Source organism: Uloborus diversus, chromosome 10 (assembly GCF_026930045.1).
Source record: "Uloborus diversus isolate 005 chromosome 10, Udiv.v.3.1, whole genome shotgun sequence".
Classification (NCBI taxonomy): domain Eukaryota; kingdom Metazoa; phylum Arthropoda; class Arachnida; order Araneae; family Uloboridae; genus Uloborus; species Uloborus diversus.
In genome coordinates, this window is record NC_072740.1 from 47,060,967 (window position 1) to 47,084,049 (window position 23,083).

General features: G+C 31.9%; 1 protein-coding gene across 1 annotated transcript in view; it reads right to left on the reverse strand.

The window, feature by feature from the left end:
• LOC129230989 (cholecystokinin receptor-like) overlaps positions 1 to 19,835 on the reverse strand; it is a 32,543-nt gene extending 12,708 nt beyond the window's left edge. The window contains exons 1-3 of the mRNA XM_054865232.1: positions 19,826 to 19,835; positions 19,218 to 19,418; positions 10,454 to 10,630 (exon numbers count right to left, since the gene is read on the reverse strand). Of these exons, the coding sequence (XP_054721207.1) occupies positions 10,454 to 10,630; positions 19,218 to 19,418; positions 19,826 to 19,835 (388 nt within the window). The remainder of the gene's footprint in view (positions 1 to 10,453; positions 10,631 to 19,217; positions 19,419 to 19,825) is intronic.
• Between the last annotated feature and the right edge of the window lie 3,248 nt (positions 19,836 to 23,083).

A 23,083-nucleotide genomic window follows, 5' to 3' on the forward strand; every position in this document is an offset into this window, starting at 1 on the left:
CGATTTGTAAATTAACTAAACGATGTTTCGACTCGACTAGTACAGTGCGGGAAACTTCCATTTTCAACGATGCGAAGAGGATAGTCCATTCACGAAACTAATGTTTAGTACCCAAAAAAGAAGATACCTAAGTCTTGCGATTCCCTTCCGAAAAATTTCGTGTTGCTTGGTGAAGAATTCGCGATAGCTCCAAAATTCATTACTCGAGAAAGGTCGCTATTAAGCCATTTCGCGTAAGTTGAATCACGTTGTAGCGCGAGTTTACTATAGTTTAAACCTGCACATTGAAGTAAGGTAAGCATTCTTAGTCATATTTCATATTTCGGACATTTATTAATATTTAATAAAACATACTAGTACCGTTTGAGATATTTTTCCTATTTCGTTATTTTTTCTTTTTTACTGATTGAGTATTGATATATTAAAAAATGAAAGTCTATTATTAAATATTGTAAGTTTTTCAGATAATTTGGTAAAATTGAAAAATGATTTTATTTTTATTTTATCAGTAGCATAAGAAAGGAGATGGTGTCCATGTCCGGATCCCCTAGCTTGAAACTGAAAATCAATAATTAAGTTCTTACAAAGTATAAGTTTCTATAAAATTAACTCCTATAATGAAAATTAAAGTTTTTCTCCTTTGTTTAAAAGATGTTTTTAATCATCCAAATCAATTTTACGTATATGTATGTCTATATAAAATTTAAATCAAATTATGATTGTATCTGATTACATTTCCAAGTTGCCAAGTTGCACTTCCTGAATGAAATATTAACTGTCAGGTAAGGATTAAAAATTTGAAGGTTGAATTCCTTTAACTTTTAAAATTCTTTCTTGCATCGTAAAAATCGAAAAAAAAAAAAAAAAATGTTTTGGAATGACAAATTGGCTCAGTAAAGGGCAGAAATAATAAATAATTCTGAGTAATATCCCATGTTCAAATGTGCCAATTTGGCTAATTCCATGCCTAAGTACACCATAACACAGAATTATGGATTTAGTTTTCTATTCATTTTTTTTAAAAAAGAATTTTATACATAATAGATTCCACTTAAATATTTATTTAAAATGAAGAACAATTTGTTTTTTTATGTATTTTTATATCTATTTTTATCGTCAATAAAATTATTTAGGGGAATTTTTGTGTGAGTAACATGTAAAATGTCATGTTATAAACTAATTATCCTTATATATTATTTCTGTAGCCTGTTTTTGGTTTCTACGCCAGATTTTCCTCAATTCTTGATCGATTTCTTTGATTTACACCTTATTTTAAAGCTTATCGTGCAGGCTACTGACGAAAAATAGACCCACGGTCTAAAAATTGTTTTTTTCGGCCGAAAAACCTGTTTTAAAAGAACCAGAATGAGGTTTTTCGGTTAAACTTATAACTTTAATTTGCGCTATGACCGACAGAGCTGAATAGTTTGATCGGCAGAGCGTTCTCTTCGTAACCAGGAAAGTGCGTGTTCGGGCCCACGTCCGGACAATCTGCAACAAAAAATTAGAGAAATGTCGCGCATTGCATGAACATTAAGTGAATAACAACTATGAAGGATTAGAATAAATGAGAAGGAAACGCTCCTTGCTGATATGAAAAACTTGAAGTGACTTTGTGCTAAATTACTTCGGAATTGTACGGTTTTTTTTTTTTTAAGCTCTTTTTTTAAGCTTTTTTTTAGAGCTAAGTTGGCTCTGGTAAGAAAATTAAAGCATAATGTAAGCGAAAATATAAGTAACAGGTTTAAGATTTCAGACTACAATAGAATTGTTTTTTTGTTCAGAAAAAAAATAATAAATCGTATATTGAAATATATATTCTTGTAATGAGTTTTTGACTCTTTGTACAAATAAAAAAATTACTACCTCAATTTGAAGGGTTAAATATATATTTTTTCTTCTTTTTGCAAAAAAAAAAAAAAAAGCTTATCACATTTTTACTACATTCGAAAAGCTACGCTTAAAAAAGAGCATAGTTCAATTTATTTTGTATTTTAACCGTGCTGTTAAATGATGAACACGTGCTGCCATCTAAGTCATAACGGTTCAAGCAGCCTGCGGTAACAAATTGTAAAAATTTTCAAGAATAAAAAAATGTTTCTTCAATATCTTATGTTACATATTATTCCCTTCTCATTTTAAAACTTATCAGGCTGGCTAATGAAGAAAAATAGACTTACGGTCGAATAATCAAGTTTTCGAAAACGCCCCTTGCTGTTTCAAAATCTTGATGCTGCCTGTAGTTCTTATGCATTTTTTAAAAGCAAAGTTCTAATGCAGTTTTCCATTTTTTACGTCGCTTTCGGCAAAAAAAAAAGAAAAAAAGAAAAAAAAATAGCCTGTGTGTGTGTGTGTGTTCATATTTTAATAAAGCTTAAAAGCACTGGACTTAGTTGTTCGGTTAAATTGATAAGTTTTTTTCGGTAGAGCGTTCGGCTATAAACTATCTGAACTTCGGGCAAGTTTGGGCTGTCCGAAAGAATATCAAATTTATATTAGTATTACGCATTACATGTACTCATGACATACAAACGTAATAAAATAAATGCAGTGGGAATGCTACTTGGTGTTTCGACTCCTTTATGCAGGCTACAGTTGTCATTCGGATAAGTTGACTGTTAATCGAAGAGTGTTCTTCCTTTTTTTTAAGCTTTGACTACATCCAGACCACTCAGCATAATGTAAGCATAAAAAAGTTATTAGATTTACCTAAAGGAAATTCTTTTTCTGCAGAAAAACATTTTCATTGTATGCTGAAATGATTGTTTCTAATAGCAGTGTTCGACCTTTTGTACAAATTAAAAAATACTACGCCAAATTAAAACTACGAGTTTCACCCAGTAAACCTTTAATTTCTTATTCGCGCGAATACGATATAAAGCATTAAAATTATTATCAACTTCATTAGCAATAAATCATTTTCTACTCCTCTGCTTTCTGCTGAAAAAAAAAAAACATTTTGTCTACGTTCGGAAAATTACACTTAAAAAACGGACTCAGTTCAACTGGTTATGGTTTTGAATTTTAAGTGTTCGATTAAAAGAGAAACATGTGCGGGCATTTAAGACATAACTCATAAAGCAACCTTCTATGTGAAATAGTTCAATATTCAAAGATAAAAACACTTATTTTCAATCTAATTTATTACTTCTCTAGAATGTTCATTTCAATCGCTACGTGAGATCTTCGTCATTCTTTAATCAAATTCCATGCTTTTCGAATAATTTTAAATCGTGTCATGCTGGTTAATGATAAAACATAGAAGCATGATCTTATTATTATTATTATTATTATTATTATTATTATTTTTTTTTTTTTTTTTGGCAAAAAGCTTTTTTGCTGTTTTGTACTACGCATTCCTTCAATGAATAGCTTTCGAAAAGGAAGCCGCAATTGCTAGGTTTGTTGGGGTGTCGGGCTGTTAATCAGAATGCCGCCAATTCGAATCCGTGCCAATAAATATCTCTTTAATATTTCTTTTTTTCCCCGTCAGATGCTCACATGGGCAGGACTGTATTTGCCACAACCTGTTTTTTTACATGCACAATTATTGCTTTTTCACGAGTCACTACTCAGCCACACTTTTAATGATATTTATGTTTGAATTGAAAATATGTACGACCAAAAGGTGAGCGATGATCAAATTATCACAACGTTGTATTTAACGAGGTTTTGTTACTGATGTCTTTAAATTACATGCCTTTTCTTCTGCGCTTACTTTTTTTTCGGTTCTTCTTCATAATGTTCTTCCTTTGAAATTCTTAAAGAGCGAAATACCTTATGAAACGATTCGAAGCACAGTGCGGAGTTCCGCACGGGTCGTCTAGTATATTTTATTAATCTAGTAGCAATATAAAATTAAAGTAATATCATTACAAGTTACAACCAACTAAAATTTTTTTTTTTGTACTCAACAGAGTAAAAAAAAGAGTTTTGTTCTTAATACAATGAATCACTTCCTTTTCATGTAGTGTGAGTCACAACTGAGCTTTATCCATGTACACAGAATATGCAACGAAATGGGTGAATTTCAATGGCTAGGATATATAAATGAAGAAGCAAACAAGGTAATACAACTTGAAAAACTCAATTTTTTGTCACAATAGTATTTTCATGGTCAGATAAAGGTTTTCAGGTTTAGCTCACTAGTAGAGTAAGTCACGCATGGAACTTGCTATGTATTAATATAAACCACTTTTTGATTTTTTTTCGTTCAATCCTCAAACGGTGTGTATGTGTATGCTTTTTATTTATTTATATTTTAAGAAGTAGCGAAGTAGCGACTACTTTTCAAAAGTAGTTTTCAGTTCCTACGTTTTAAAAATAGTAGTGTTAGTTAACTACATTTGTTCTAAAATAGTTGCAGTTCGCCTTATAAAAAAATTAAAAAAAAAAAAAAAAAAAAATCCGACCACTGGGTTTATCAAACCTAAATGATAGAAATTTCCTGTGAAATATCATTTATGAAATTCCAAAGCATCATTGTGCCATATTTCTCATTGTCATTATATCCCATGTTAGACACTTTAGATTCAAAAAAAAAAAAAAAAAAAACACATTTTGTCCTTAAAAATATTAATTCAATGTAAAAAAAATAATCTCCGTATGTATAGAATTCTATGCTTTAGATCAAAAACGTGTAAAATTATCGCTACAACATGACAAAATAAACATGAATATTTCTTAACATTGAACTCATGCAGATGTTTCCCATCCGAATTCAGCACTATTGCAGCTGTATCTATTCTTCTTTAAAGACAGTATTTTTGCGAAGCAAAATCAAACAGTTAATTTACACCAGCTTTTTATTAGTGCACTTATTTTTTGGCGGTGCCATTTCTTTGCTCTTTTTTTTAATCTGAGAGAGCAATGAATTATTTTTAAAAAAAGTTTTTTCTTGCTTGTTTTTGTTTCTAGGTACTAAACTAGATTTTACAGCGAATATAGTTTCCACTGTTGACAGAATAACACTTTCGGAAGGACTTTTAAAGCAAAATATAAAGCTGTCAAGTTAGGGATAAAATGTCTGATATCCTGTGTAATGGCCCACTGTGTGCTTTTTTTTTTGAAACAAACGCTAAAAAATAATTAGTAAGAAAAGAAGGTATACACCTAATAAATTTGCAACAGATTCGAGGGGTATACCGCTATATTAATTAAGATCACATTCGCTGATGTTCTAAAAGATATAAACATGGGATAAGTTAACTTCATTAAGGTATCCGACTGCATTTGAAGACATTTTTCTTGAAAAATAACTGGGACATTTTTTAAAATGTTATTTTTTAACTACATATGTTTCAAAACTTTGAAAACCATTTCAAAACAAGTTTTCAAAAAATTATTTTTTAAAAAAATTGAAAAATTTGAAGAAAAATAGCAAAAAAAAAAATCTGTCTTACGCTAACAGCTATGGACAAAATTCGTTCTAATCACACATAAATCTTTGTAGTAATACATTTGTATGACACTTATGTGTGTTTTGCTCTAAAAGATTTCTAATTTTTCAAAATAGTTCTGAAATATAGCTGAACAAAGTTCCTACACTGGTATTTTTTTGAAAACAAATGCTTTTATTTAAACTTATCCACATAAAAATATTACTTAATTTTAAAATTCAGCTTAGCTTTAGCGGAAAACATCAAGAATATTACAGAGAACTATCTCAGAAAATTTCGCATCAGTACTTGAATAACTTTTTGAGACATCATTGTTACAGTAGGAAGCTTTCTTCAAAAATATCATTCTTCAGAAAATGTATTTAAACGCAGCTTCCGCTCTGGAGTTTAGTGTACGACTCTGTAATAATACAGCTATAACTCCAGTTGTAGTTCTTGTATAGTAAAAAATAAGACATTTTTGGAAAGCTAATCTATCAAACTACATAACGGAATCATAAAACAAAATAACGAATATTTCATTGAAAGTGTCGATTTTAACGCAGTGAATACCTTAAAAAAGAAAGAAAAAGAAAAAAAGAATCTTAACAAAACATACGAAACTGACACTTTTACAAGATCAGCGTAAATAATCAGCATTAAAATGTAATCCGTGAAATCATCCTCCTAATGTGTTCTACAAAGTGGTGCAAACATAACGTCCTGGTTCATCCGAAGCCCTAGAAGCCTATATGTTGAACTAATCAGACCAAATTTTAGATATAGTTGTTCGAAGGTATGCGCTCAAGATTATGACACTTTTGAACAACTCACTGCTCAAGCTTACTTGTACAGTGTGAGAATTTTAAAATTTTAATTGGCAACACCCTCTTTTTCTGTCCGAAAATCGTATCGAAAAACAACAAATGAGGCAGTGAGAAGCAAGGGGATGTAACTGACAAAATTAAAAATGTAGAGATAACCAGTACAAATGGTAGGTGAACCTCTCTTCTGTCTTGGGGCAAGAGATAGTGTTAGTAGCTGTGGTAGGAGCTGCTATACAGCACGATTTAGACAAAAATTTCAACGAAAGCCTACCTAGGACCTTATCTTAAAACGTGTTTTACTTAACATCCCTTTGCTTCGCACTGCCTCAAATGTCTTTGGAACGGTAGACAGGAGACGAAAATTGCTGGTGAGAAGAAATTTGCTAACAAGATGATTACAAAGGACTAATACTAATACGGGAATGGAAGAACTCTTACTAGCTTTGAATAATTCTAAGGAATAAACAGTAGAAAAAGCAACAATCACAGAACATTACGTGGAATGCTCTTCTTGTGCAAAATCTTTTTATAAGAAGTGTGGAAATAATTTTATTTCAGTCGAGTGATCAAAGTTGCCAACTGGCAATTTTCACTTCATTCCAAACGTTCAAACGCCATTTGTGGTTTTCAATTCGCTGATTAGTTTGCGTAAGAAAAAAGTTTTATTTCTATTCGAAAGTTTTGAAATCCGTTCGCTATAACCGTAACCGTGAACACTGCGCTGTTTCAAATCATCACAATCTCTATCAAATACCTTCAAAAAATTGTCTAAAATTTTGTTTGAAGGGTCCTACGGATAAACCGCCAACTTATTCTTTGACCACCCTGTACATTAGGGTGGGCCAAAAAAACTTTTTTTGTGGAAATCTGTTTTTTAGTAGCGCGGAAATTTCCTATATGGGCCTGTTATTATCCTCAAAAAATTTCACTAAATTTGTTTTTTTATATTTAGCCTGCTCTATTTCACCTTGAAAAACTGAAAAAAAGGGCAAAAATGAATTTTTTTTCAAAAAAAAAAAAAAAAAAAAAAAAAAAAAAGGAGGGAGGGTCAAAAATAAAAGTTTAAAACTAGTTTTAGCAAACATTAGAAGTATCTGTCAGTGAATTAGTTGAAACCCTCAAAGACTTTCATACATTTCCGTAGAATATTTATCTAAGCTCCTTTAAGACTGAAACATGGCAAAAATGAAAAATATTATTATTATTATTATTATTATTTTAAAGTAGTTTCAAAATAAGTAAATACTGAAATGTTACGCAATACATTACTTAGAAAAAACATTGAAAATTCAATCAATTTTATGCGACATTTGTACGCCAATTTTAAGAAATGCATACACTCAAATTAAAAATAGTTATATAAGATGCTAATTTTTTAATCTTCGGTTCAAAATGTTTCTCCTGGTTAATAAACATCGCTCAACTGCTTTTATTATTCCTAAGATTATTTTATAACTATTTTATATATGTTTGACAAATAGAGCCCTTGAGTATTAAAAAATGTGAATCCCCTGAAGTCCTTTAAACTGACCAATGAATTGAACGCAAATATTCTTCCTTTTCTTAACCCCCACAGCTGGGAGTATAAGCAATTAAAGGAGTCCTCTCTTGTGCCCAGTGTCCATCTTGGGGGAAAGACAAGTTTCCCGGCCGGCTGCGCTCCAGTCAGAACGAAATTCTGTTAACGGCCGCAAAGATGACACCCTTCAAAAGACATCTGGCCATCAAAAATTAGCATCTGAAGCACATGTAGCACTGATAGAAGAACCAAGTAGTAAGTACATCGGTCATTTATGACTAACAACTGGTGAAAGTGCAAAAGAAATTTCGCAAGGTATTATAGGCTTTGAAAAAAGTATAACATGAGCTTGCTTAACTTATCGTTTATTGGATGCGACGGAACAAATGTAAATACGGGATAGAAAGGTGGAATAATTCGTTTACTCGAGACCAATCTCAAAAGACCTTTACAGTGGAACATATGTCTGCTGCATACTAATGAGTTGCCACTGAGGCATCTTATTCTGGAATTGGACGGTTGCACAAAGGGACAACATTCATACTCTGGAGCTATCGGACAACTTCTTAGAGATTGTGAAAAAAATCCGATGGTCAAATTTGATAAAATTGACTGCAATCTTCTGACTTTGGAAATGGAAGATATAAAAAAGTACTGAACAACAATATTTGTATCGAATCTGTCGTGCCGTAAAAGATGGTAGCGGCCCTTCTAGCGTGGCTGACAGTAGCCCAGGCAAACTCAGTCATGCGCGATGGCTGACAACTGCAAACCGTTTGTTACGATTGTATATAGGCACTCCAACTCCATCAGAAATCTTACACTGCTTGTAAAGCATGTAATGCTAGTTTTATGCTCCAATGTGGTCTGGAATAAAAATGAAACCGAACTGCCAGTATGGTGCCCAACATTTTTGGAAAATGATTTCTCTTGCAATGCAGTTTCCAGACAGCGTTAAGCAGATAATTTTCAAAGTTCTCTCAAATAATGCATATTTCGCTCATCCTGAACAGCTACTGTTGACAATGTTGTTTGACTCAAGAAAATACATTCGGAAATTAGCTGTTAGGCGCATTCTGAACTCTAGAAATAAGAAGACGAAGAGCTCGGATGGTGTACGATTTTTTAAGCGTCCTAAACTCAAAGTCGTTGGTTATGTTGATTTAGTTGATTGGGCAAATTGTGTTGTAACAGAGCCACCTCTTACAATGCATCTAAAAGACCAAGACTTGAAAGAAATGTGCAAAGAGCAGCCTACAGAATTAACTTTCGAGAAATTTCCCTGTCACACGCAAGCTGTGAAACGTTCTGTGAAACTAATAACCGAAGCTGCAATAAAAGTTCATGGTGCAACTGCACGAGATGGATATATTCGTGCCAAACTTCAAGCTATGAAAGAAATTTCATCATTTGATAACAAGGGACAATATTATTCCAAAAAATAATATTCATTATGTGCATGAGGTATTATAAATCAAATTTGTAGATTTTTTTTTTCAAAATTTTATTATCTCCATATGTAATTTTAGAAAATGTATGATACTATTGCGTGATAATAATTACTATGATTAACAGTGTTATTTAATTAATTAGTCTATGATTTAATTTTGAAAAAAATTTTCACATTGGTTTTTAAAGAAATTCAATATTTTTTCATTTTCCTACAATTTTTGATGTCAGAAAGGTGCGGTTAAATGCTCATTAAACTCAATAAAACATTTTATAGGCTCGAAATGGCTCATTTTATATCATTTTCGGTGCATTCCAGCAAAATATTCGGAATTTATTTTTAAAAAAAAGACCCAAAATTCATTTTTCTTTCTTTTTTTCGGTTTTTCAATGTCAAATAGGGCCGGCTAGATATATTTTAATATCCAAGAATTTTTTTCTGAGTGCTAACTAGCTCACTACGCAGCTTTTTTACGCTTTATCCAAAAATTCATTTTGAAAAAAAAACATTTTGTGGCTTATTTCGGCCTACCTAACTGTACATATATGCATACAACAACTATACTCATATACCAGTCCATTCCTCCACACACTACTTTTTTAAGTAGTGCCCTAAGATTGCCTACTGTTTTTCAGCACACACGCTTTGTTCAAATGTAAAGATCTTGAACAAAGCAGGAACTGAAATTTGAAATGCGGCTGGATAACTAAGCTAAACGTGTTTTACTTGTCCCTTGCTGCTAATTTTCTAGTGGCCCATTCATATACAGTTCTTGTAAAACTCATTTTTCCAAATATTTTTAAAACCTGGCTAACTCAATAGTGGAAACTCCCTTTTCAGGAAAGATATTACTCAGCAGTACCAAAAACATTTAAGTAATAATAATGTCAGTGAACCGACCTTTTTTCAAATTAAATTCACACACACACACACACACACACATATATATATATATATATATATATATATATATATAGCGGAAAAAAATGAAGCACATATTTCAAAGTAATTTTTCTGCTTTTAAAGAAAAAATATATTAGCCTTCAAAAAAAAAAAAAAAAAAAAAAAAGCGTAACAAGACATCTTGAGTCCTTTTTAGCTTTATTTTATTTAAAAAAAATGAATAACATTACATAAAAAACACATTATTTTAATGATACTGGCAGCACTAAATAATCCAAATATTTCACTAGCCAAAATATAATTTATTCTCACTATCTCCCTCGTCAAGATCAATTGTTTAAAAAAAATTATTGCGAAAGATTCAAAACATTTTTACCTGTTCTTTTTCCCTTGTTAAAATTCAGTTTCGAACCAATGCAAAGCTTCCGAGCAATAAGGGAGTAGAAAATTATCATTATCAGTAGAGGTATGACGAGCAGAACAACATCTAAGTAGATATTAAAAATTCTTTCAGATTGAGCATCTGGCCATTCTTCACGACATTTGTATTTCCCTGAAAAATTTAAAACATGTTTTAATTAAATTGCGTAAAGTTACTCTTTTTATGGACATAGCAGGATTCTGATTACATAATGACTTAATTAAAGCTTGTGGTGTTTAATTTTTAGATGCTTTAGGAAAAAATGTTGCATGTTAAAATAGCAATCAATAAATGTATCAATTATTTTGAACAAAGAGGAATGATTTTGGTAATTTATAGAAGTTTAGCTGTAATGTTGGCAATTGAAAGACTTTTTTTATTTTCACTACTTGGATATTGTACGTTTTCAAATTAGTTTAAATGTGTATCTACGATTTTAAATAAAATCTTGACATTTATAATGCAAAATGACATTTGGTTATTAAAATAAAGTTATCTGAAAAGTAAAGTTTTTCAAAAATTTTCTTTCTTTTCAAAATCTGGTGAACCTCGTGTTAAGGTCTAGGCATAAGAACTTCGTAAAACTATTTTTTTTTATTGATTTTCATTCTTAAAATTTCGGTTTTAGTTTATTAGTGATTAATTAAATCACCGATTTTGTTTGAAGAGCTAACTTTCGATAGAAGAAAAAAGGAATAGGGGGAAGTGACCGATTTCTGCGCACTTAACAGAACTACACCTTAACCATGGCTTGTCTGAGCATGTGAAGTATATGACATTCAAAATCTATTACATAAAGTCTCAGGGTAATTGCGTTGTTTAACAATAATGCAGAAGAAGAAAACAGACATGGAGGTAGGAGTACAGGAGGGAACATGCCGTATCTACTCCCATTGTCGCGTTTGAGGTAACTGAGAGAGAGCGGCGGCCATGTTGGGTGGTAAGAAAGGGGAAAAATGACTCGTATTACGCGAGCGAAAATTTCGAGTGCTTTACTTTTCTAGCTTAAATTGATAATGAAAGTATTTACTGCCTACCTAGGAAATTGGAAAAAAAAATGCCCAACACAATTATATTTTAAGCTTTAAATTTCCAATGAATAAACAGAAATGTTTCTGTTTAAAGGTATGATGGTACATCTTTACAACACATAGACCGTTCCGTTAGTTTAAAAAAAAATTACCTGTTAAGTCTCTAAAAGAAAAATATTGGTTGGTATAAAATCTTAAGGTAATAGGAAACTCATTAAAAAAAACTCATTGTAGAAGCTCATGATTTTAATTCAATATCATATCGAAGAAATTATGAAGCTAGGTCCTTATACAAGTCAAGTTTTAAACAACGTAAAACGTATTACATGAATAAATATTGACAAACCATTTTTCAAAGACTTAATATGAAAGTCTAAATCTAAAAACAACATAAACATTTTGAAAAATTTATTCTTCAATGTATATTTGAATGAAATTTTTTTCTTACCCGGACCTAAAATTCCAAATTTCAGCTCAAAGTAACAATTTGATTCTGTTTTAAGGCTATCATTTAAAATTTTAAAACTTCACTAAAATAAAGAGTTCATATTTATAGATAAACAACGAGAAACAGTACACATCGATTTTCAGCTAATTGTATAATTAATGTCTTTAGTTAATTAAAATTAATTTAGTGACAAATGAATGCTCCACTGGTTTTAAAATATTTTTAAAAATACAATGATTTTCCCATAGATAAGATAACAAAGTTATTTAAATTATCAAAACTTTGCATCCTCCAGTCCAGATTACGAAATTAGAATACAGCACAATGGAAAAAAGCAGCTAGAAATCAACAAAGATAAGACTAACATGAAGGAAAGACTAAATTTTGATAAAATCGCCAACATGAGGATAAAAATAAAATAGATCCCAAGATGGCGGCCGGTTACGGTTATCGCATCGAGAAATTCCCCCAGTGCTCCATCCAGTTATTCCTACATCCATGAAAACAGCTAACTTGCATCACGCAGAATTACCCTATACAATCGGAGAAATCTTATATCAAAGAAAGGTACGAAACTGAAAAAAAAAAAAAAAAATGCAATTAACCAAAAAATGTCATACTCTACTTGGTAATCCTTTTCATACAAAGAAAGTGTCTTTTAAACACTTTTGTACTTTTTTGGCTAGTTCTTTTTGAGTGATTATATTTACTTCACTTGTGAAAAAAGCTTTCAAACCTAAAAAATTCAAATCTAGTTGCTTATGTGAGGTAGTAGATATAACAGGGTTATTCTATTTATTTACTACCAGGTTTTCACAAAAAAGGGGGTGGAATGATCGCCTAAGATTGGTAAAATAGGATCTGCTATCTTTGACTCAGTATTTGTCGTCAAATTAATGAAGTCAATTATAAAATGACTCTTACTTATTCATCTAATGGTAAAACAGATACAAACTGCTTCTATTTGGCCTTCATGTAGAAGCTGCAGACATAGTCTCAAGTTCGGAGATGTGAACTTAGGAGGAGAGAACTGTGTGCTGTACATAAATTATTGGTTTGATCATAAAAGCATAAAATCCGACATTAAATTATTAGTGCAAGTAACATTTAAATATATTTCAAACTGTTACTGAGCAGAAATACATAACAAGGATTGCGCAGAATTATCCGCAATGACAAGCGGTTTCCTTATATCTTGCAAACTGCTAATATCTTGCAAACTGTTACTGAGCTGAAATACATAATAGAGATTGCGTAGAATTATCCGCAAAGACAAGCGGTTTTCTTATATCTTGTAAACTGCTAATATCTTGCAAACTGTTAATGAGCAGAAATACATAACGAGGACTGCTCAGAATTATCCTCAAAAACAAGCAGTTTTCTATGCCATTATGTGGCTTAAGAAAACCTATTTGTTTCGAGTAAATTTGCTATTAGTATGCAAAACTAAACAACCAACGTCAAAAATAACTGAAATAAAATAAATAAATATTAAATTTTTGTAGTTGGTAGAATCCATGTCAGTTCAACAAGGGCTGTAACATGATGGTCTCATATTTTTTTAAATTTAACATATGTTAAAATTCATAAAAAATTAAGAAATACCTTTTTTTTTTGTTTTGCCCAAAAAAATTCCTGGGCCCAGATACAGGCCGCCAAAGATGGCGGTCCTGTCATGATTTCTCACTTGGGATTTTCGTCAAAATCTTTAAAGTACATTATCTTAAGGACGGTAGAACATATTTTGTTGCGATTTGTTTTATTTAAAAGGATATTTTTTCTTGTTTAAAAACATATTCAACATTTTGAAATGTGTGCATTAGTTTTTTTCCAGTCTTTTGGAAAAAAAGTTAAAAAATAATTTTTTATTTTTATTTTTCTCAAATATGTCAGTTTCAAAAATTTTCACTTTTTACAGTTTATTGGTAACACTGAGCACTACATTCCCTGAAAAGGAGAGCGTCAAGTTTTTCTTTTAACAGATTTTAGAGACATTGAAAAAAATGAGGGTTTTTAATGAACTTATACGTTCATTATTCACGAAGATTATACGGCACACAGACTCGAAAATTCAATTTTTTTTTTTTTCACAGCAAGTGACCAGAAAACACTTTTAATTTAGTTATTCAGCGAAAATTTCATTTTGAGTCGCCATTTTACTCAGGATACTAAATTTAATGAGAACAAGTTGGCATTGCGCTTAACGATTTTTTCGGCACTACGCTGAAAGGTTGCGTGGAGAAATGCAGCGAATTGGCTAGAGGCTGCGTTCCTGTTTTCATAAAAAATAAAACTCCAGGATAAAGTAGAGTCTCAAAATGAAAATTTCGCTATATAACTTAATTAAAAGTGTTTCCTGGCCATTTGTTGCGAAACATTTTTTTTTTTTTGAATTTTCAGGTCTGCAATTACGTAAAGAGTTTCTTAAAAACGCTTATTTTTCAAATGCCTCTAAAATCTGTTAAACGAAAAAGTGGAAGCTCTCCTTTTCAGGGAACGTAGTGCTCAGTGGTACTAATAAACTGACAGACCAAAATAGTATAGCACATAGTACACACAAACAAAACAAGCAAGCATAATGTCGTCTTCTTCGCAATAACTTTTTAACTTATTCTGTAAATGGCAGTGACGTACACACGTCACAGCACACACAGGCAGTGACGTACACATGTACATTCTGTAAATGGTTGTGTGTATGGTATGAACATGTGAACAAAAGCGCACTGTATTACCCTCATTCTCTCACTTTCTCCTACTGTCGAAGTTTGAAAAAATGTTTCCTAAATAGGAATATGAAGAAAGCTTTTGATGAATAAAACGTCATACAATCACAATCAATGCTATAGTTATTCTGATAAATTAAAACTACTACAAAAAGAAAATTTCAAATGAACAATTATAGAACAGTTATTTTTTAGGGATAAGTTTTGATGAACCCTTTTTATGTGAAGTAACATACAGGGTCTGTATGATAAGTAATGAGACTCATTCTTTCCTGATGCGACGGTACCTCCCTAGTGCGCACAAAACGTTTAGCTCGGTGGTGGGGGTTACTGGTGGGGATCACTCCGGTCCGCAGTCACCTGGGAGTCTTTGTTTGGGCAGCATCGAGGTTATAGTGTACCACTGTTGCTAACGTCGGTTCCAGCTGTAAAATGCAGAGAACATTTGAACAGTGTTACGCGATTAAGTTTCTTGTGGGACTTGGTAAATCGGCCTCAGAGATTTTGAAGATGTGTAAGCAAATGTTCGGAGATAATTGTCTGTTAGAGGCGTATGTGTTTCAAAGATGGCTGGGAGAGCGTCGAGGATAAATCTCAAAGAGGGTGTCCGTCAACCATCAGAATGGACGCAAATGTGGAACGTGTGCGTGTTGTGCTAAATTCGGACCGCCGGTTAGTTGGAGAATGATTGCAGATGAAGTTGGACTTCATAAAATGGCAGTTCATAGCATCATCGTTGAAAGCTTGAGACATGCTGGGAACACTTGCTTCATCCACCAAGACTTCTTGGTCAATGATGGTATATCTACGTTTCAATAGCCCACCTACAGCAACTACTTAGCCCAGCAGACTCTTTCTATTCCCGAAGATGAAAACATTACTAAAAGGGCATCACCATAGAACTCTGGATGCCGTGAAAGGGCTAGTACAAGACTTTTAAAGGACATTTTGGAAGCAGACTACAAAGCAGCCTTCGAAGCTCAGAAGACTAGCTGCGATGAGTGTGTGCTAGGCCAAGGGTCTTATTTTGAGGAATTTTAGGTGTAAAAACTAATATTTGCAAAAGGTTCTGAGAACAGAGCTCAGTAAACTAAATATCAAAACGGATGTCATATTTTGAATAAAAAATTCACTGCTAATTCCCAGCACAGAATGGACACGCGTTTGAAGCACTTTATTAAGAAAACAAGGCTATAGTAGACAGAATGTGTACTCAAATGTGTTGCTAAGGTGCTTTGTTACAAAAAGATACTAAATTAAGTTCTGAGTCTAATCCGTTTGAAAGAAAGTATCAAAAAATCCTCAGGATGAAAAATATTTATTCCACATTAAAATACTGATCAAAAAGAAAGTTTAATTGAATCAAGAATTGCAAAAGTTAGAAATAGAAGTCGTCTCATAGATACATTTTTATTGAAAAACTGGAGATTGTTTTTTGTCTTTACATTTTTTAATAATATTCGTAGAAAAGAAAAACAATAAGTAATGATCTTGAACAATTGATAAACACAGCTTTTTTGACAGTCGGTCAATAGTGTGATGTCTTCAATGTGATATTAAAATAAATTGATCTTCGAATCATCATCATTAGATGGCGTCGCGAATGACTTTCCCGGTAGAAGGCAGCCCCTTGGCTGACAACTATCAACTCCGTAAATTGCATCTGACTGGACACCAAAACTGCTGGAAAAATCAGAGACTCAGGAAAAAGGAAGAGTGTTCCATATATCTTCTAAAAATTATCTCAATAAGTGTGCTATGATATTTTCTGAAAAGAGATATGTGTCAGTGTTCCAGAAAAGTGTTCTGATATGCGTTCTATGTATGAAGCTTCATATTTTGAATGAGCTTCACATTTTCAGAGCTTATACAAAAATATATAAAATATCGACTCCCAGTACGTTAAAAAAAATATTAACACATCATAACAATAGTTGTAAAGAGAAAACTATTTTTCAAATACAGTAGAGGAAGATGGGTCACGCTGGACCATGGTGCACGCGTTTCACCATTCTCAATTATTTTACTATTATTTTTTTATTTCAATTTACAACTAACAAACATCATACATGGTCCTACAAATCCTGTAATGAAATCACATGACGGAGTTACTATTGAACATTTTTTTTCCCAGAAAGTTATTTCAGTAGTACTGAGTAGTTTTCAGAAAACTGCAACTTTTTTCTGCGATTTTTTTAATGGTTTTTTTTATGATTGCAGAAAAACTCCTTTTTTTAGTAAGTTTGTTTAGCTCAAAATTATTTGTATTTTTTTTTCAATTTTTTTGTCTCAAAGAAATAAAAATGATGTGAAAAAATATTTTTTTAGACCAAGAAGGTAGGGTATGTTGGTCCACTTCTTGCGGGAAACGTTGGACCGGACCAACCTACCTACCTACCCCAAGTAATGTAAAATCTTTTTTTTTTCTCTTGAATCTCGACAATTAAAATAATATTTGAAATGTATATATATTATGCATTTATTTCATGTTACACATGTTTGGTAATATTAGGAGAGCTGCAGGAATCGTTTAAAGAAAACCAAAGACCAAGGCTTACCTTCAGCAAGCCAAACGATTCAAAATGATTACGCTTAAGAATAAAAACAAATAGACTTAAATAAAAATAATTTTCGAATCGGAAAATTAGATTTGTATGTTACCATGGTTACGTCTTTAACTCCTTTTGATTGTTTCGTTATTATTATTGATTTTTTGTTTTAAACATTTTTAAAAACGTACTTATTTTTGCGATCAATCCTTTACTTTTATTGAAAAGGATTTAATTTAAAATATTTTAACTGTTGAGAAAAAGTAGTCTGCTTTTATTCCCTTAATTTTTTATGGAATTATGTTCAGAGTAAATTGTTAAAAAATATTGTTATTACAAAGTTCTTGCTGTAAAGTTCAATTTTGGAAAAATGTGTTCTTTTGCGTTTTAAGCAAAGAAGTAAAACTCCTTTCTTCTTTTTATGTATGTCTAAGGCTTCTGCTGGTTTCTGTTAAGCTGCATACTAAGTTTTCAAACCTTCCAAAAGTATGAAGAGATCTTGAATTAAAAAAATATATATATTTACAACTCATGTGTACTGTATATTTATAACTGTAAGTATACAGGCGAAACAAATGTCCTTTTAATACTCAACTACGGGCAAAGCCGTGCAGGTACCGCTAGTTCAAAATAATTGCATACTAATGTTGAATTCTTATTGCTGTTTTAATTAAAGACGGTTAATCTATTTTAAAAAATACTATGTTATATTGACCTTGAACTTCATAAATTTTAAAAGTAGCCTCAATAAGTTTCAAAAGTAACTGTCGAAACACACGCAACCCAACATTTCTTTAAAATATAAACTTCATTAGTTAACATAAAATAACTTTATTAACAAAAATATGAAAATTAGCTCAAAGAAATTTAACAAATTTTGAAATTATGGTATGAAAATCTGGAAAATGGTGAAAAATAAATCGACTCTAAGAAAGAAATTATTAACTATCTGTTTCAAAAGGGAAAAAAGGGATGGATAAATTAGTAGTATAAAAATAATCATTATGATCGTTAATCGATGGATTATCGACGGCCATTTGATCGGTTATCGACCAATTTGGTCGATAACCGCTTATCGGCGCATCCCTATTTGCGAACTACTTTAAGTTAAGTTAATGATCGCCCCCACACCCTTCTTTGGTCATCACTAAAATTTAGAAGGATTAACACGTAAAAAAAACTGATTGCACGATATGATTTTCTGCAAATTAAAACATTAAAAACAGTTATCTTCATGAAATACTTTAACATCTAAAACTGATCAACGAGAAAATAAATATGCAATGTTTCGAAAGGTATCATCAATAAAAGTGAAGTAATGATTCTTAAAATTTTGTGAAATATATTTTCGTTTACAACAAAAACTAAGTGGCAAAAAGCATTTAAGTTAAAAAAATGAAAAGTTCTTGACACATTTTAAAAATTTGCAAAGAAGCATCTAATGTAGTATGAATGTTCGGTTTGGGCCACAATATTTCACAGGTTCATAATTTTTCTTTTTTTTAATGTTCATTTGTGTCAAATTGTGTAGCACTGCTGGCGTGAAAGATCTAAAATTGCAAATTTCCCAAGTAGGGTTAAGTGTGTTCGCAGTTCATGCTGGCTAAAACATAGGATGAATTTGAGTATCATTTAGATTAGTATGGGTAACAAACGGTGCGCACGTTCAACTCATGTAATGAAAGGTATTGTTTAATAAATGATTTAACAGCTCACATGACGTTTATTTTTCTTACAGTGACAATACAGCACCACCTTTAAATACAATTTGAAAGGTTTTTTTCTTTTTTCTTTTTTTACGATATATTACGAAATTTTTGAACCTCTGAAACGTTCTTGTGCCAACAGCATATTCACACGACAACTTGTTGCTCTTCCACGAATTTTTGAAATATGTCAAGGACTTTCAGACACCTTGTGAGTTAAGAACAGAAACTAAATGTCGGCTAAAATTTACGGACACTTTACCTGGACTTTTTGTGGGAATGAGCTGACTGAGAAGCACGGAAGGAACCATGGTTGAAAGTGATCCTATCCAGACTAAAAGTATGACTTTGTAAGCATGCGATATTGTCTGCCATTGTCGAGAATGTAGTGGTCTGCAGATGGCAAAGTATCGCTCCAGAGATATAGAAACCAAAGTCCATACTCCAACGCAGACTGACACACCTTTAAAATAAAAAGCAAATTTGAATAAGAAATCCTGGTAATTTTTCCAATTTATTAATATCGTCAGTATTTTTTATATACTTTAACAGTATACAGACACATGAAATAAAATGAACACAGATAGATATAAATTCCTACAGTACGGTTTTTACTCTGTTTTGTAACATTGATATTGCTTTTTCCCAATCTCCGGTTTACTATAGCAATAGGTTATAGTAAAAAGTCTATCTGTAACTAGAATGGTATTGGCGACAAAGTCCAGACACAGTTTTTGTCGTGTTTAGTACATTACGAGTCATATGGAGTTGAACTTCTCTAAAGATTAAGTTGAATGTCTTACCAAATTAAAAGTTCCTCATTTTCATTCATCTGGAGGATTCTATTTAAAAAAAATAAATAAAACTTACCTGAATGCATTTCGGAAGCGTTTTATACGTTCACAGTATAGTGGTTTTTATGTAGCTGAAAAATACGATACGTACAACAACAAATAATTATATTACTGTTTCTAGGAACATATCAATATAAGAATACACTCAAACCTATTTTTGGGCGATTATTTTTCCATTTTTTTTGAGCAATCACGATTGCTTATTGTTCTCACTTGACTGTTTTGATGTCCTTTGATTTTATTTTCCCCCGCCCTCCCTCTGCACCACCACCGTCGACCGGCCGCCTCACAATGCTGTTCCCATAGCGAAAACCGTCTCCAGGTTGCGTCACTTACTTACTTACACTTACAAATACACACACATACACCTACACACACAAACACATACACACACGCATACATACAGACACCTACACACACATACACACACATACACCTACACACACAAACACATACACACACGCATACATACAGACACCTACACACACATACACACCACTACCCACACATACACACACACAAACAAACATGCCTACACACATACACATACCCCCCACACAAACAAACATACCCCCCCCCCACATGCACACACGCCTACATACACACACACACACTCGTGATTGCGAAAAACATAATTTGAATTCAAGATGTCAAAGTTCAAAATAATTTTATTTTATTTATTGTTTTTTGTGCGGTATATGAAATTTTCAATCATATTGGGACTCAAATGACGAAATTATTTTGAGGACAGGCGCATGCCGGTGGAATGTCACTGTGACCTCTCAAAAATTTCATTATTCGAGAAACTTTTTCTTACAATGCGGCAAAATTATCATGACTTGGCTTATTTGTATTTTATTTTAAGAAGCAATTCAAGTGAAGTTTTGGGCATTTTTTTTGTGCGATTTTTTTAAGCAGTCCCTTTCTACAGCGCAAAAACAGGTTTGGGTGTACCTTTCCCGTATCTTTACCAACTAAAACACTCTAAACCATAAATTATTTTAGGTTTAAGTGCAGTTGGTGTGTTTTTGTTAAAAGAAATGTTTACGTTTCTAGTTACTACTTGTATATTTGTCATAAATATGTAAAAGCAAAAATAAGGGTGGCGAAAATAGAAAACTGTGGTATTAATAAGATGGATGCGCCAAATAAAGCCATTAGACCAGTAAAGCTATCCCCCAGTTTTTCATGTAGTACTACAAGCATTCCCTTAATCCTGATTTCATTGTCAGCCCAAAACCTAACTCCTGATAAAGCTTTATCAACTAGCAGTATGTTATCACTAGAGAACAGTGCACATACAAAATAACGTCAAGATTACCTGATCTCATTCTCAGTAAGTTTTGAATCCTTATTTTGCATTGTTGTTTACTAGTATAAAAATGTTTTTATTGTTCTTAAAGCCTAAGTATAAAGAGACTCTGGTGTCCTATTTAACCTTCCGGACAACGGATAATTATGTAGCACATATGATCTGGTGCTGTATTTATATAAATAATATTTCATGTTTGAGAAGAAATTTACTTTTACTTTTAACAAGTACTACATAAAATGCTTTAAGTTCTTTTTGAACTAAATATTCCTTTACAAGGAAAAATGTTTTTAAAAAAAAGTATTTATGGTAATAAAAGTATTTAAGCTATCTATAAAAACTCTTAAGGCAATTTTTCAAGCTATTTTTGACATTTAGGACAATTTTAGAAAAATCAAAACTCAAAGAAAAAGCTTAGAAATATGTAAGTCTTAAGGATGACAAGGAAATGCTTCTGAAATGTAGTTTACGCTTAGAAATTTATGAGAGTTAGGAGCTGCTTAAGTGAACTGCTTTCTCTAGGGAAATTGTTTCTATGTATTAAGCATTACAAAATGAAAAACTAATTATAAGGAATTTTGAATTGGGGTTCCAAAAGAACAAAGGGAAAAATTAAAATGCTTAAGTGCGTAAAATATTTTTTCCCTAAGGCGAAATTGATGAAGGGCTTTTCAGATTTTCTATTCTCAGTTATTATTCTGTCAAGTCAATGAAACATTTGAAGTGTAGACTCCTTAGATTGCTGATTTTCTTCTTTGTCTGCATAACAGATAACATTTTACAATCCGACAAGTCAAAGAAAATACTTAAAAACTGTTGTTTTTAGTTTTCAAAAAAAAAAGGAAGTGGAGGGGGGGGGGTGCTGTTTGAACTTGGATAACTCCCTTAAGTAATATGATTAAATATTCTAGTTATTTGCATTACTGAAAATGTTTCTGTTTTGAAATTTTTTAACATGATAACTTGAACATGCTCCTTAATTCAATCAGTAAAATTAATTTTTCTTTGGTTGTGGTTTGGAAAAACCAGTAAGACGGGAAATCATACCAAATGAGCGAAACCAAAAAGGTACCTTGATATTTGGTTACCTGTTAGGTAGTTCGACTTAATTGAGCCGTTGAATGAGAAGGTGCCATGCAGAAGTCAACACATCCACAAAAATATAAAATTGAAGTGGTGACTGATTTGTATTTCTCATCCATATTTCTATACGGTAGTGTAGTTTGTTTCACCCCGAAAAATCATATTCTTTTATTTTAGAGCTTTGAAAATTGACGTTCTGCGTATAAAAGAACATATCCAAACCTGTGTCCCAAGCAAACACGAACGAATCCATTTCAGCCAATGGGACGTTGTAACGTGGTCATGTGACTCCCGCAATGCACGCGTGGGTTCAATGTTAACTATAGCATTTTCAACAGTAACGGAAAAGTAATTCCAGTGTGAAAAAAGTTTTTTAAGCACATTACTCAATAGAAACCAACAAATTTAAGTAATATAGCAAAAAAAAGTCGATTTCAATCAAAGTCCAAAAGAGGATAGTGGTGGTGATTGAATTAGTAGAAAATCTGAAGGTGATATATTTTGTTTGGAAGTTTTTAAAAAAAGCTAAAAAGACGAGAAATTTATTATAATCGCAAAAAGTCGAAGACAATTTATTTGCATTCTGATTTTAATATTACAAAACTTTGCAAGTTATACAACAACTCTGTTGATGTAACATTGCATGTAAAGAAGTCTATGTTTCGTACATTATTTTGCGGCTTTAAATCACAAGCAAGTGATATTATTTGTACTGTAGCTATTGCAAGAGATTAGATTTGAAATTGAAACTACCAGACTGAACATTATTTTGTTAAATTTTTTGAGTGGTTTCATTTAAAAAAAAATCAGAAAACAAATTGTCCTGGCAAAAGAGAACATATCCCAACGTAGTTCATACAAAAAAAAAAAAAAAAAAAA